The following is a 14,327-nucleotide window of genomic DNA, read 5'->3' as shown; positions in this document are numbered from 1 at the left end:
ATTTCCGTAATTTCTGTCTGTCTGTCTGTCTGTATGTATGTACACGCATCACGAGAAAACGGCTGAAGAGAATTTAATGAAAATCGGAATGTGAAGTCGGGTGATGAACCGCTACAATCTAGGCTATAAATTATTTTAATCACACTGAGTGAAATGGTAGTTTAAAGGAAGGCCTGAAATTTAATTCTCAAATATTTATGTCATTAGTGGTCGTGTCTTAATGAAAATCGTTAGGCAAAGATGGGAAATAAGTCACTACAATATAGACTATACACGCTGAGAAAAATGGTAGTTTAGGGGAAGGCCTAAAATTTAATTGTCAAATATTTATTTTATTAGTGGTCGTATCTTCACGAAAAATTGGTATGCAAAGTCGGGGAACAGGTCGCTATAATCTAGGCTATCAATAATGTTATTCACACTAAGTGAAATGGTAGTTTAGGGGAAGGCCTGAAATGTAATCTATATACATAAAATAAGAGTTTTGTCAGTACATTGCTCAGAATTTGAAAAGAATGGTATTTCCGTACCGGTCATGTCCACAGTAACAAGGAAATGCATTTTTTACTTTTCCGTAATTTCTGTCTGTCTGTCTGTCTGTCTGTATGTATGTATGTATGTATGTATGTATGTATGTATGTATGTATGTATAATTGTACACGCATCAATAGAAAACGGCTGAAAAGAATTTAATGAAAATCGGTATGTAATGTCGGGTGATGAACCACTACAAGCTCGGCTATAAATTATTTTATTCATGCTGAGTGAAATGGTAGTTTAGGGGAAGGCCTGAAATGTAATTCTCAAATAAGTTATTTATGTTATTAGTGGTCGTATCGATAAATCTATATATATATATATAAAATAAAGAGTTTTGTCTGTACATTACTCAGAATTGGAAAAGAATGGTATTTCTGTATCGGTCATGTCCACAGTAACAAGGAAATGCATTTTTTACTTTTCTGTAATTTCTGTCTGTCTGTCTGTATGTATGTACACGCATCACGATAAAAAAGGCTGAAGAGAATTTAATGAAAATGGGTATGTAATGTCGGGTGATGAACCACTACAATCTAGGCTACAAATTATTTTATTCACGCTGAGTGAAATGGTAGTTTAGGGGAAGGTCTGAAATGTAATTCTCAAATAAGTTATTTATGTTATTAGTGGTCGTATCCATAAATACTACATAACTAACATAACTTTAGTTATGTCGTAAGTTAGTGGTAGTTATGTAAGAAGTTATTAAATTTCCGATCACTTATGTCTTGTACATTGTTACCGCACTGCATATAATCGGAGATATTCATGAATTTGGATTTTTGTTACTAAGTCCATATCAGCGCCGGGTCACGAGAAAATGGGTAAACAGAATTTAGTGAAAATCGGTATGTAAAGTCTGAGAATAAGGAACTGTGGTCGTGTCTTAATGAATAACTTTGTAAGACACCCTAATATCACAGAGTCGAAAGAAAACTTATGTGAAGGCCTACAATATAGAAAGCTCATAAACTTTATCAACAATAACATTACATTGACCATTGTTTGTTGTGATGTGTTTTTTGTCTTCTGTTTCCTCTCATCCCCGATAGATAGCATTACTGCAGCGTACCGAGGTTTTTTATAATTTGCTTGACGTCGCACCGACACAGGTAGGTCTTGTGGCGACGATGGGATAGGAAAGGTCTAGGAAGTGGAAGGAAACGGCCATGGCTTTAATTAAGGTACAGTCCCGGCATTTGCCTGGTGTGAAAATGGGAAACCACGGAAAACCATCGTCAGGGCTGCCTACAGTGGGGCTCGAACCCACTATCTCCCGAATACCATCTTCAGAGTTGCCGGCAGTGGGGTTCAAATTCACTATCTCCCGGATGCAAGCTCACAGCTGCGCGCCCCTAACCACACGGCCAACTCGCCTGGTCGTACCGACTGTAACAGCCTGCCGGTATATTGGCGGGAAGTAGCTGGAGTGTAAGATAACTTTCTTCTTTAGCTTGCCATTCCTCTGGTTCATACATTTTCTGATATATCTGGTATGTAACACACTGGTTCATCATAGTATTCGAGCTATACAATCCCTACTCTGAGCCACTGATTGGAATGAGTAGTGTGCATATTTAACGGAATAATGACAGAGGAGTGTTCACGGCAGTCTGCGACCTGGTTATTCCAGCTCTGGAACTTTGGACTGTTAGATCGGCACCGTAGTACTCTTCGTTGAAAGTGAGAAAGTGTGCGGTTTTTCATTTGATCGAGTATTTTATATGATAACATTCCTTTCAGCCGCTACATTCCTACTGACGTTTTTGTAATGACCTATGTTGAATTCAGTTAGGAAAACCACCAAGTCAGTCTTTCTGAGAATCCCGTAGCGAAGCAAGGGTACATCAGCTAGTCACAAAATAAGAAGTCCTCACTCCAAGACAATTGGTCTAAGTGCAGGGTAATGGAGAATCCAATTTTTGGAGGAACCATGCCTTTCAAGAGGTTCAAATCTATAAGTAATTTCCTCCACTTATCTAGTTATGTCCCTGAAACTGCTGGTGATGAACTTAGGAAAGTAAGGCCTGTGTTTGATTTACTATAAAATAGATTTCAAAAGGTCTGTGTGCTTGGAGAAAAAGTGTCTATAGATAAAAGTCTGATGAAGTTCAACAGTAGGCTTTCATACATAAAATATAACCCATCAAAGAGAGCCAGGTTTGGCATCAAAATATGCACGGTGTGTGCATCTGATAACGGGTACTCTTGGAACTTCAGAATTTATACCAGGAAGGAGAATGGCAGTGAAGTACATACAGTGGTATTATTTTCAAGTGGAAAAAGTAGTTATGGAAATGCGTGGAGAGCTTTTGGGTTGCTGGAGAATGCTGTACACAGACAACTGGTATGGTTCACCAACATTATTCAGAAATTTACTGGATAATAGGACTCATGCTATTGGTAGAGTGAGACCAAATAGAAAGTTCATGTCCAAGGAATTCAGCAGCACAAACCTGAAAAGGGGAGAACTCACTTTCGTTTCCAGTAATGGGATTTTGGCTGTGAAACGGGTAGAAAAGAAAGTGGTGCACATGCTCTCTACACAACGTAGCAGGCCAGATTACCTAGAAGTGGTAAGGTATGATGACAAGAAGTTCAGACCTAATCTTGTTGTTGACTACAACTGTGGAATGGGTGGTGTTGATTCCCATAACCAGAGACTCGCATCATTCCTCTCGATGAGCAAGTATGTGAAAGGATTAAAAAAATATATACTTCTACATACTAGACATGACACTTCTGAATTCGAACATCATTCAATGCCTCCTCAACCCTGACAAGAAGTGAGTACGCTTTACCAGCTTCCGGATCAATTCGGGATGTTTCCTCTTATTAGGTTGCTGTAAAACATGGTTTTTTTCAGTGTCGGTGATAATATAATGTAAAGTAATAAAAATAAATGGTACACCAAGGCATAGATCAGTTCAATTAAACGGTATGTGAATGGGTTAACACACCAGAAGCCAACAACAAAGCTGTTGCATTAAGACAACCTCAAATGCCATCCTCATCCCTGATAAAACACACTATCTTGAGAGAGAGAGAGACTAACCGATTGTGCCACAGAGATCAGCTGAGAAGGGATTAACTTTATCCCTCTGACCATCTTGAGTCCTGGCTGTCATACCAGTAATTAAACTGGAACATTCAACTCCCACTATTTATAATCTAGAGATATCAATGCAATAAAATGTAAAACAACTCCTAATCTTTACCTGCCAGTCATAACATATCAACCAAATAGTAGATTTCTGTTTCAGAATGAAATAAACACACATAAAATATATGAAAAATTTATTATAAATTTTACTTACCTCAACAGATGAGAGCATTATCTTCAATGAACGTTTGTTACTGCCAGGTCTCAATTCCTGAAATAATAATATGAATTACATAGCTATGAATAAAAATACAAGTGGATGCATTCTGATACACAGGGAGTATAATTTAATAACACCAATATAAATGGTCCGTTATTGGACCCTATGGGAATCAACATCTATTTCAGGTTCCCTATGGGAATCAACATCTATAGTATAATTTAAGACTTACTTCCGCTCACATGCCATGGGAATTCCTAAGCGAGTGCCATATGGCTTGTGTCAAGCTTGGCGCGATAAAGAAGTCTTGACAGCTGACACAGCAGTTCGTTAGTAACTATTGGACTTTTAAGGTGTTATGAGGTTATCATCGTGAAAGTTAAGTACACTAAAGTGCTGAGAATATTTTTGGTCGAGTATTATTTGCACAAGAAGAAGAAACCAGTTAAAAGGTGCCTATGGAAAGTCTGTAGATCGCAGTACCATCAAAACGTTACATGCAACAACTCGTTCGCAAGTGGTTTACTACTGGTTCTGTAACTAGTAAGTAGGGTCTGGATTTTTATGTAATAACAAAGAGCAAAATATGTACATTAAAATGTAGTAAATATCAGTGAAATATGTAATATTCATAAAATATGTAATAGCATTAATGCACTAAATTTATAAAAATGCTTGTAAAACTAGGTGTATGAATATTAAGAGCTCAGATGGAAAACCACTTCATGGGAAAGAAGATAAGGCAGGAAGATGGCAGAAACATATCCAACAGTTGTATCAAGGTATGACATGGTTCTGGAACAAGATGGGGCTGTTGATGCTGATGAAATAGGGGATCCAATTTTGAGATCAAAATTTGACAGAGCTTTGAGAGACCTAAATAGGAACAAGGCTCCTGGAATTGATGACATTCTCTCTGAATTACTGACTGCCTTAGGAGAAAACAGCATGGCAAGGTTATTCCATTTAGTGTGTAAGATATAAGAGGCAGGAGAAATGCCATTTGATTTTCGGCAGAATGTCGTTATACCTATTCCTAAGAAAGCTGGCGCTGACAAGTGTGAAACCTACCATACCATTAGTTTAGTAACATGCCTGCAAAATTTTAACACGTATTATTTACAGAAGAATGGAAAGACAATTTGAAACAGAGTTTGGAGACGATCAATTTGGCTTCAGAAGAAATAAAGGAACATGTGAAGCAATCCTAACTTTACGTCTGATCTAAGAGGATCGAATTACGAAGGACAAGCCCACACACAAGGCGTTTGTAGATTTTTGAAAGGCATTTGATAATGTTGATTGGACCAAGCTGTTTGAGATTCTGAAGGTGATCGGGATCAGATAACGAGAAAGAAGAATTATCTACAATTTGTATAAAAATCACTCTGCAGTGATAAGAATCAAGGGCTTTGAAGAACAAGCAGCAATCCAGAAAGGAGTCAGACAAGGTTGCAGTTTGTTCCCCCTACTTATTAATGTTTATATATAGAACATGCAGTAATGGAAATCATAGGAATTTGGGAAGGGAATCACAATCCACGGAGAGAAAATCAAAACCCTGAGATTTGCTGATGATATTGTTATTTTATCTGAGTCTGCAGAAGATCTGGAGAAATATAGTCTACTGTTAACTAATTTTGACAGTATTAAATAATCAAAGGAAAGGCATAATTAAAATGACTTAATTCCTATTACTCCTGTATGGAGCATAGGGCACATAGAAGAGCTCTCCAACTGGCTCAATTTGTTACCACAGTTTTGATATTCTTCCAGGACTTCCCAACTGACGCCGCCTCCGCTTGCACTGTTCGACGCCATGTTATCCTTGGTCTCCCTCTTCTTCTAGCCTCTTGTGGATTTCATTCAATAGCCCATAATTAAAATACTTCAAATAATTAAAAATAATGTTATGCACTGTGAATTGTGGAGTATATTATACAATACATTGTTGTACCTAAAGTTCCTGTTGCTCTCATGCCATGAAAATGAAAAATAAATGTTACTAAATAAAGTTTATTTAGAATCTGTCTTTAAACGCAGTGTGTCAGAAAATACTTTTCTGTGTTTATCATCGTGATATTTTAGCAATGATCTGACAAAATTGTCCTGTAGGCTGAAAAGGACCGTTCAACATCGGAGGAAGTCACCGGTGCATATTTTAGAAGATAAAACCTGCTGGGTGAAATAGCTTCCGGGGGCTCTTCTTGTTTACCACTAACAATTTTGCAAACAGATACAGAGCTTGAATAATCTGGATTTTGTTTCAAGAAAACAAGGAGTTTGTTAGAAGGTTTGACCAATGAAAGGCACCTAGATATCCCATAATCTGATAAAAGTTTAGTGCTGTTTTATGCAGTTGAGGCACTCGGACCTAAGGTATTTCACAGAAGAAGGGTTTGAAATCCCAATTTTAAAGCCAACTTTTGCAATTTATATATATTCTGTATGAGATGAAATTCGCCAATAACAGTATTCTACTATAGTAAAAAATTAAACGAGCTGACACAACTAAAAAAAAAGTTGAATAATTACCTAGATATGTACAAAATTGTTACTTTCTTCACATTATATGTGAAACTAGGTAATATTACTGAGAATATGTAAAAATATGTAAAATGAAACACAGGTATAACCATATCAGAACCACAATTAGCCGACTTTTTTCATTTTCTCGTCGCCATAAGACCTTTCTGTGTCGGTGCGACGTAAAACAAATAGCAAAAAAAAATTATTAATTTTCAGTTGTCTACAAATAAAGGAATGAATATGTAATTACATAAGAATCCAGGCTCTAATAATACGAAAAACCAGCAAGGGAGAAGAGCTCTCACACAGGAGAGGTTAGAAAATATACAGGCAAGACTGCAAGTCAGTTGCTTCAGAAAGTAACTCAGGAAACTAGTATTTCACATTCGTCAGCATGTAATGCAACAAAATTACCGTATTTACGCGAATAATCCCCGCTGCCGAATAATCCCTGCTCCCTAATTTTAAGAAGGACCTTTTTGAAAAACTGAAATAAACTAAAATTCCTTCCATCGAAAGAGTAACGTAGGCATAAACAAACATTTCATATCGCTCCTCGAGTTCCATGTGGTACTCACGCAAATATGAACATGACGGATATAGCTACTTTGCTTGAACATATTTGATATGATAAAAATGCATTATCACTGCTATAAAATATATTTGCCATGAAAATTAGCAAGTAGGCCTTCTTACGTGACAGATATTTAATTAATCTGAACTTCCAATAGGCTCTATTCGCTGTAGATCGCAAGATTCTTTGTCTCTTGCATCACTAGAATCCTTTCCTAAATTACACACAAATTCATCACATTCGGTCTCTTTTTACTCAGATAGTAACACGACCAGTGGTGGATAATTCTTTTCATGCACTGTAAACACTTGAAACAGAAACACCTTTACAAAAGAAAATATTTATAAAATCCTCCTATCAATACAATTCAAGTCATCTGTTAGATGAAACAAATTCTATACATGTTTCAGCCTAATCTCAAGGCCATCTTCAGTAGTAAAACGATTGTTACATAATATACAAACAAATTTAAAAACGTAATGATGTGAAGTGACAGTGATCATGATAAGTGAGTTAAAAACACATTGAGGTGCTAAGTCCTCTCGTCTTAGCAGTGCCATGGAAAAGGCTATTCCCGGAATGTATCCAACAAGGCGCATTTACAGTATTCAAATAATGCAATTGGATAACTCACTAGCAAACATAACCTCAGGCAACGGAAGAAAAAATTTATTCAAAGACGAGGAGAACCCCTATGCTGGAGATTAGGCTGAAACATGTATAGAATTTGTTTCATCTAACAGATGACTTGAATTGTATTGATAGGAGGATTTTATAAATATTTTCTTTTGTAAAGTGATAACCGTCAATACGGAATGAGATTCATAACTTGCAACAGAAACACCTGTGAACTCGCTTCTTAGTTTTGCAATACCTCGTTAATTCGAAGTCGTAGGGACGCAAAAATGTGACTTTGAATTACATGATTTTGAATTAACTGCCAACTTGTAATTCAGAAATGTCAATCCTTGCCGCATCACAAAATATTCCAAGACCCGTTGCTGCAAGCAATTAACATTGATTCACAGTTTAAAACTTTCCAGTGCCATGGAAAAGGCTATTCCCGGAATGTATCCAACAAGGCGCATTTACAGTATTCAAATAATGCAATTGGATAACTCACTAGCAAACATAACCTCAGGCAACGGAAGAAAAAATTTATTCAAAGACGAGGAGAACCCCTATGCTGGCTCCCCTGTGCAAGTGATTTATTCACTGGATTAGTGTACTGTATGCATTTTAGATGCCTTGTACTTGCACGAAAAGTACTTGATGCCCTTAAAACATCGTGGCTTATCGAACATTCCTATGACGAGGGAAGGAAGTAGGAAGTCTCTCACTTCAGTCTGGATTGCAACACAGGACTGTGACTCTATACTTATATGATTTTCCGCCATGGCATTTCTCTCGTAATTCAGAAATGCCAAACCTTGCCACGTCACAAAGTATTCTAAGGCCCATTAATGCATGCAATCACCTTGATTCACAGTTTAAACCCTTCAAATGCCATGGAAAAAGGCTATTTCCAAAATGTATCCAGCAAGGTAAATTTACATTTTTCAAATAAAGCACTTGGATAAATCACAGGTAAACATAATCTTATGCAACGAAAGGAAAAAAAAACCACATTCAAAGATGAAGACAAATTATGCTGGCTCTCCTGTGCAAGTGCCTTATTTTTTTGGATTACTGTACTGTAATGTCTGCATTTTTAGATGCCTTGTACTTGCAAGGAAACATCGTGGCATATTGAACTTTCCTATGACGAGGGGAGGAAGTCTTTCGCTTCCATCTGCATTGCAAACCATAAGTCCGTTGATCTCGGCATTAAAAAAAATGCAGTTTCATCGGCACTGGCAATATTGTTTGGTGCGTACGAATTGATTATAATTATGAGCCACGCTTTTTTGCCAACAGTCGGCATCGCGAGTGTTCGCGGATTCTGCTTCTCTGTATACTGTCTGTTACGAGATGATGTGGCGTCCCTTAAAATGCTGAATATAACCAAATTACGATTTCACTCAAACTTAGCAAAAATGAAACACACTGTAGGCACACTCAAGCGAGTGAAAGTGCAGAAAGCTACACCTGCACATTCCGGAAGATGCGTTCTATTGTGATGCCAAGATAATTCTAATTTATATTACTCTGTAAAATAATACTTTTTAAAAAATGCAAAGGTAGTTTTGAATTAAAAGTCTGAATGGTTTTCCGTTTAAATATGACATATGGGGGCAGTTTTCTGCCATTTGGAGTTACACAAAGCATAACTGTACACCAAACATCGAAAACTACGTGAACCAGGAGCGTGTTGCCAACCTTGATGCAAATAAAAACCCGCACCCCAATTTTGTGACTCAATTTATTTAAAAAATATACGGGGATTATTTGCATAAATACGGTATTACATTTATGATCTTACTGGACTAATTTACTCCATATGATAGAGCCAATAGATTTCATTAAAGAATACGAATTTGAAATTGTCTAATGTTCACAATGGTATCATGGATCTGCACTTTCCTTTTATGAGTGATGAAGCCAGGTTAATTTAAAAGGATATGTCAACGGACAGAAAAAGATTATCTGGGATACAGAGAACCCACATATTTTACATCAGAGACCTCTTCATGGTGTGAAGGTGAGTGTAAGGTGCGCTATTACTGTAGTTCCCGATGAATTATCGGCCTGATATTCTTTCAGGACATTATTACTTCTGACCATTATATTCACATTCCCAAACCATACTTGCTGAAATGATTGAAGAAGAAGAACGGTATGGCTATTTCTAGCAGGAGGGTTTGACGGTCCATACTGCGTGTAGCTCCATGTGATGTTTGCAGGAAGTGTTTGATGATAATCAGATCATCAGCAAAGGCTTAGGGCTCCTTCATTCACCTGATTTAAACACATGTGACTTTTAGCTATGGGGAAATCTCACATCACGATGTGGTGACGATGCTCTGGCTCCTCTCGGCGTGGTACTCTCTCGACCAAGCCCAGAGGAAATACGCCTTCAACAGAGCAAACCTCCTCTATGTCGCTCTCTCCAGGGAATGGAACTCGGCGATTCAACTCGACCAGGCCACCGGAGACGAAATTGCGGAGCTCCCAGCCGGCTTCCAATTCCAGCCTCTACCACGACGGACGGTCATCCGCACCCCACCGGCTCGGGGGAGGGATCGCGGCACTCGTGGTGGAAGAGGGGAGGCAGTACCTCAAGCTCCAGCAGCTGCTCAACGGTAGATGCGTCCACCATCTTGCCCCCGCCCGAGCTTCTCCCCTGGATCAGGCGGAGTCCATTGCCTTCTCCGACGCCGTTGGAACGAGAGACCCCGGTGATGAGATTCCAGAGAATGCGGAAGAAATCCAGACCTATTCTGCGACGCAGCCCCAGACGCAAGACACCACCGGACAAATTCCAGTAAGGCAGCAGGGATGTACCTTTATTCTTTGTTTAATTATATGTCTTGTAACATTTTCATTCTTTGTCATCTCCTTGGAGGGACTTCACGGCTGTAGCCTCTCGTACCGGTGAGGCTGCGCCAGTGCTATCTCCCCCTTACACGCGCCAGGCCAATCGGCTATATAAGGCGAGGGGCGAGTTGGCTCTGGAGCAGTCGTCAAGCGGGGACAGGAGGCAGAGCCAACTAAGGAAAAGTTTACAGAAATAATCCTTGAACTGCAGAAGAATGAAAAAGTGAAATTAGGAACCTGTGCGTTCCATGAGTGTTGATGAACTGCAAAATGTGTTTTGAAACCTCGTTACAAGATGTGAAGCTTGCATCACAGCTCAAGAAGATTACTTTCAACATCTTTTGTAAATACTGGTGAGTTCAGTTCCATTTACTAGTTTAATTGTTTGCTTTATCTATTTATTTATTTGTACTAAGCATGTACGTAGCTGGTGAATTCAGTTTTATTTAACTTCTACAGGTGTAATCATGCTGCTTCTTTGAGATTATTATGTCCATTTAACGTCAAAAACTTCGTAATGGTCCGTATTGAAAAAAGATTTACATTCAAAAACAGAGGTAAGGTTATCCACCTGTTCAATACTATTTACAATGTGTTATCATTAAAATATCACATTTTATTATTCCATTTGGTGGGTACCGGTTTCAGCATTATATAATGCCATCATCAGCCCAAGATTTAAGCAAGCAAGGACACTTAATAAAATACATACATATGTACATACATAGCTAGCAATGGTAGTTGCATTACATCATAAAACATTTGACCACATAATGTCTCTAAAAACACATTAAAATTCTGAAATTCTGGAATTCTAGATTTAAGATAAGAGTTTTTTGTATGTACAATTCAATATGTTCTTATCACCCAATAATGTTGATTAATGATTTCTATGTATAGAGTTACAAGTTATGCAAGATCTTCATTTTTTCTTTTTTTTACCATCTATATAGTTAAATGACGATTATTCTATTGCTCTTGAACACCATATAGAGTCCTTGAGAACATTCTAACGTATAAGGTTAAATCCTATATACATAATTATCACATTTTAGAGTATTACAGTACAGTATAAAATAGAGAAGACCATTGTACATTCAATGTAAATAAATAGTTCCTCTTGGTAAAACTCAGATAGCCATTGTAAACTGGTCAGATGTTTAGAGCAGGTGGACAGCTTGTTCTTAGTGTAATTGTTATTGGAATCTTACTGATATGTCTTAACTTGATGAGTCATATAATAATAGAGGCTAAAATTTCAGTAATATCTTCAAATATAGGTGGGTTGAGGCCGAAGGTTGACTTTTTAATGAAACACGATGTTTACAATGTTCAAATGTAACCTTAGAGGATCTTAATTCAACCGGACCTCAAGCACCACACTATCAACGAAAGGTTAAAACAGGACTCTGTCAGAGTCAACCTTCGGCCTCAACCCACTTATATTTGAAGATATTACTGAAATTTTAGCCTCTATTATTATATGACTCATCAAGTTAAGACATACCAGTATGATTCCAACAACAATTACACTAAGAACAAGCTGTCCACCTGCTCTAAACATCTAACCAGTTTACAATGGCTATCTGAGTTTTACCAAGAGGAACTATTTTTATTTACATTGAATGTACAATGGTCTTCTCTATTTTGTACTGTACAGTAATACTCTAAAATGTGTTAATTATGTATATAGGATTTAACCTTATACGTTAGAATGTTCTCAAGGACTCTATATGGTGTTCAAGAGGAATAGAATAATCATCATTTAACTATATAGATGGTAAAAAAAGAAAAAAATGAAGATCTTGCATAACTTGTAACTCTATACATAGAAATCATTAATCAACATTATTGGGTGATAAGAACATATTGAACCGTACATATAAAAAACTCTTATCTTAAATCTAGAATTCCAGAATTTTAATGTATTTTTAGAGACATTATGCGGTCAAATGTTTTATGATGTAATGCGACTTCCATTGCTAGCTATCTATGTACATATATATGTATTTTATTAAGTGTCCTTGCTTGCTTAAATCTTGGGCTGATGATGGCATTATATAATGCTGAACCCGGTACCCACCAAATGGAATAATAAAATGTGATATTTTAATGATAACACATTGTAAATAGTATTGAACAGGTGGATAACCTTACCTCTGTTTTTGAATGTTATTATGTCCATTTGCTATTGTGGACACTGTGCTCCTATGCCTTGATACTTGAATATGAAGTCTTAAATTATACTCCCTGTATACACAGACAATATTGATATTTCCTAGTTATTCTATACATATAATAAACCTGTTAGTGGAAGCGAGTGGAGAGCTTCAAGTATTTGGAAAGCGAACTAATGCAGAATGCAAGGCCTAACATGGAGATCAGTAAAAAGATCTAACAGGGAAGCACACTCTACCAGAGTATCATAAGTTATAATCTTCATTTCCGCATTGACATATAACTTATATAATAGGAATTAACCGAGGGATGTTCCACCATTCAACACAATATATAATACATAACATTCATCAAGTGAAAACCCGTTTCGATTCCCTTGGAATCATCAGTTCACGGTAAATAAATAAATCGAAGGATCTTAACAACAATCAACGTGAAATCTGCCAATACATTTAAAATGGTTGACATGTGTTATATGACAATAAAACACAATGTAAAGACGTCCTAGGACCCAGGTCACAGATAACTGCAGTGCGTTTGTACAATGTTGAACAGAGCTTTAAGATAATATATATAAACTTGAAGTTGAGGATTACTGTGAGGTTCTTATTTGTTACTGTGGATATAAAAAATTTTGTTAAAAATGTTCAAATATTCCTAGTTGAATCGATGAAGGATAAAAGCATGTATCAAAATTGACGATCTTATAAAGTGTCGATGTTAAGATAATTCGCAGTTAGAACGATTTGCTGAGGAGTTGGGGGAACTTCCTTCATTGCTTTATAAGATCTGCTTTGTTGTTGAAAATGTTGCTGTTATTGTTGTTGTTGAAGTAAATGTTGAATGATGGTTTGGCCTTTGTTGTATGGCGGAGTGTCGTAAAAGGTGGATGTCTGAGGAAGAAGAAGAAAAGAAATGAGAACTAATGTGTGTATTCAGATTAAATTATTGGAAAGTGTTTGACAGTACTTATTCCCTTATTCCTCACTCTCGTTAACCTGCCGCTAGAAAAGTAGGAGATGCACAGCTCGTCCGGGTCTGCGTGGAGCTTATTGCTGGCTTTAATGGGGGGAGTGACTTGTTTTGGATTGGATGTGGTGTGGAGGGGATGCGAGAGAGTGGGGGAGTGATCCGTTGTTGCGCTGTTCTGCCTAGATACATCTTGAGAATAAGGGGGTGGATGGCCTCGTAAAGTATGTTTGGTTTCTCAATGGATTCATTCAGATTGTGATTAAAATTGACTTGTTGATCCAACGATATATAAAACATTTCCATGATATTGAGCAGAGGTCCCTTTTCCATAATTTCAATAATTTGTAAGTCCTTGTCTATATCGGAAAAATTGCGATTGCATGAATATGCACAAATCCAATCAAAAACAATGTAGTTTCATTGGCAATGACAATATTGTTCAGTGCGCACAAATTGATTATATGAGCCACGCGCTTTTTTGCCAACTGTCGGCATCGCCAGTGTTCAGGGATTCTGCTTCTCTGCACACTGCCTGCACATTCTCTTTGCGTGATACTGTGGCGTTCCTTAAAATGCTAAATACAAAAGAATTATGATTTCACTCAAACTTAGCAAATATGAAGCACACTGTAGACATGCCGAAGTGAGTGAAAGTGCGGAAAGCTATCGCTTCCAGAAGATGCATTCTTTCATGACGTGGAGAAATTTTGAATTTAAATTACTCAGTAAAATAC

The 14,327-nt window shown here is 37.3% G+C and overlaps 1 protein-coding gene across 1 annotated transcript in view; it reads right to left on the bottom strand.

Moving 5' to 3' along the window:
* Positions 1-14,327, bottom strand: part of mus101 (mutagen-sensitive 101) — a 508,677-nt gene that overhangs the window by 52,684 nt on the left and 441,666 nt on the right. The window contains exon 23 of the mRNA XM_068224988.1: positions 3,858-3,914. Within this exon, the coding sequence (XP_068081089.1) occupies positions 3,858-3,914 (57 nt within the window). The remainder of the gene's footprint in view (positions 1-3,857; positions 3,915-14,327) is intronic.

Source organism: Anabrus simplex, chromosome 1 (assembly GCF_040414725.1).
Source record: "Anabrus simplex isolate iqAnaSimp1 chromosome 1, ASM4041472v1, whole genome shotgun sequence".
Classification (NCBI taxonomy): domain Eukaryota; kingdom Metazoa; phylum Arthropoda; class Insecta; order Orthoptera; family Tettigoniidae; genus Anabrus; species Anabrus simplex.
The sequence above is the reverse complement of the archived record's forward strand: the minus strand, read 5'-3'. Positions and strand labels throughout refer to the sequence as shown.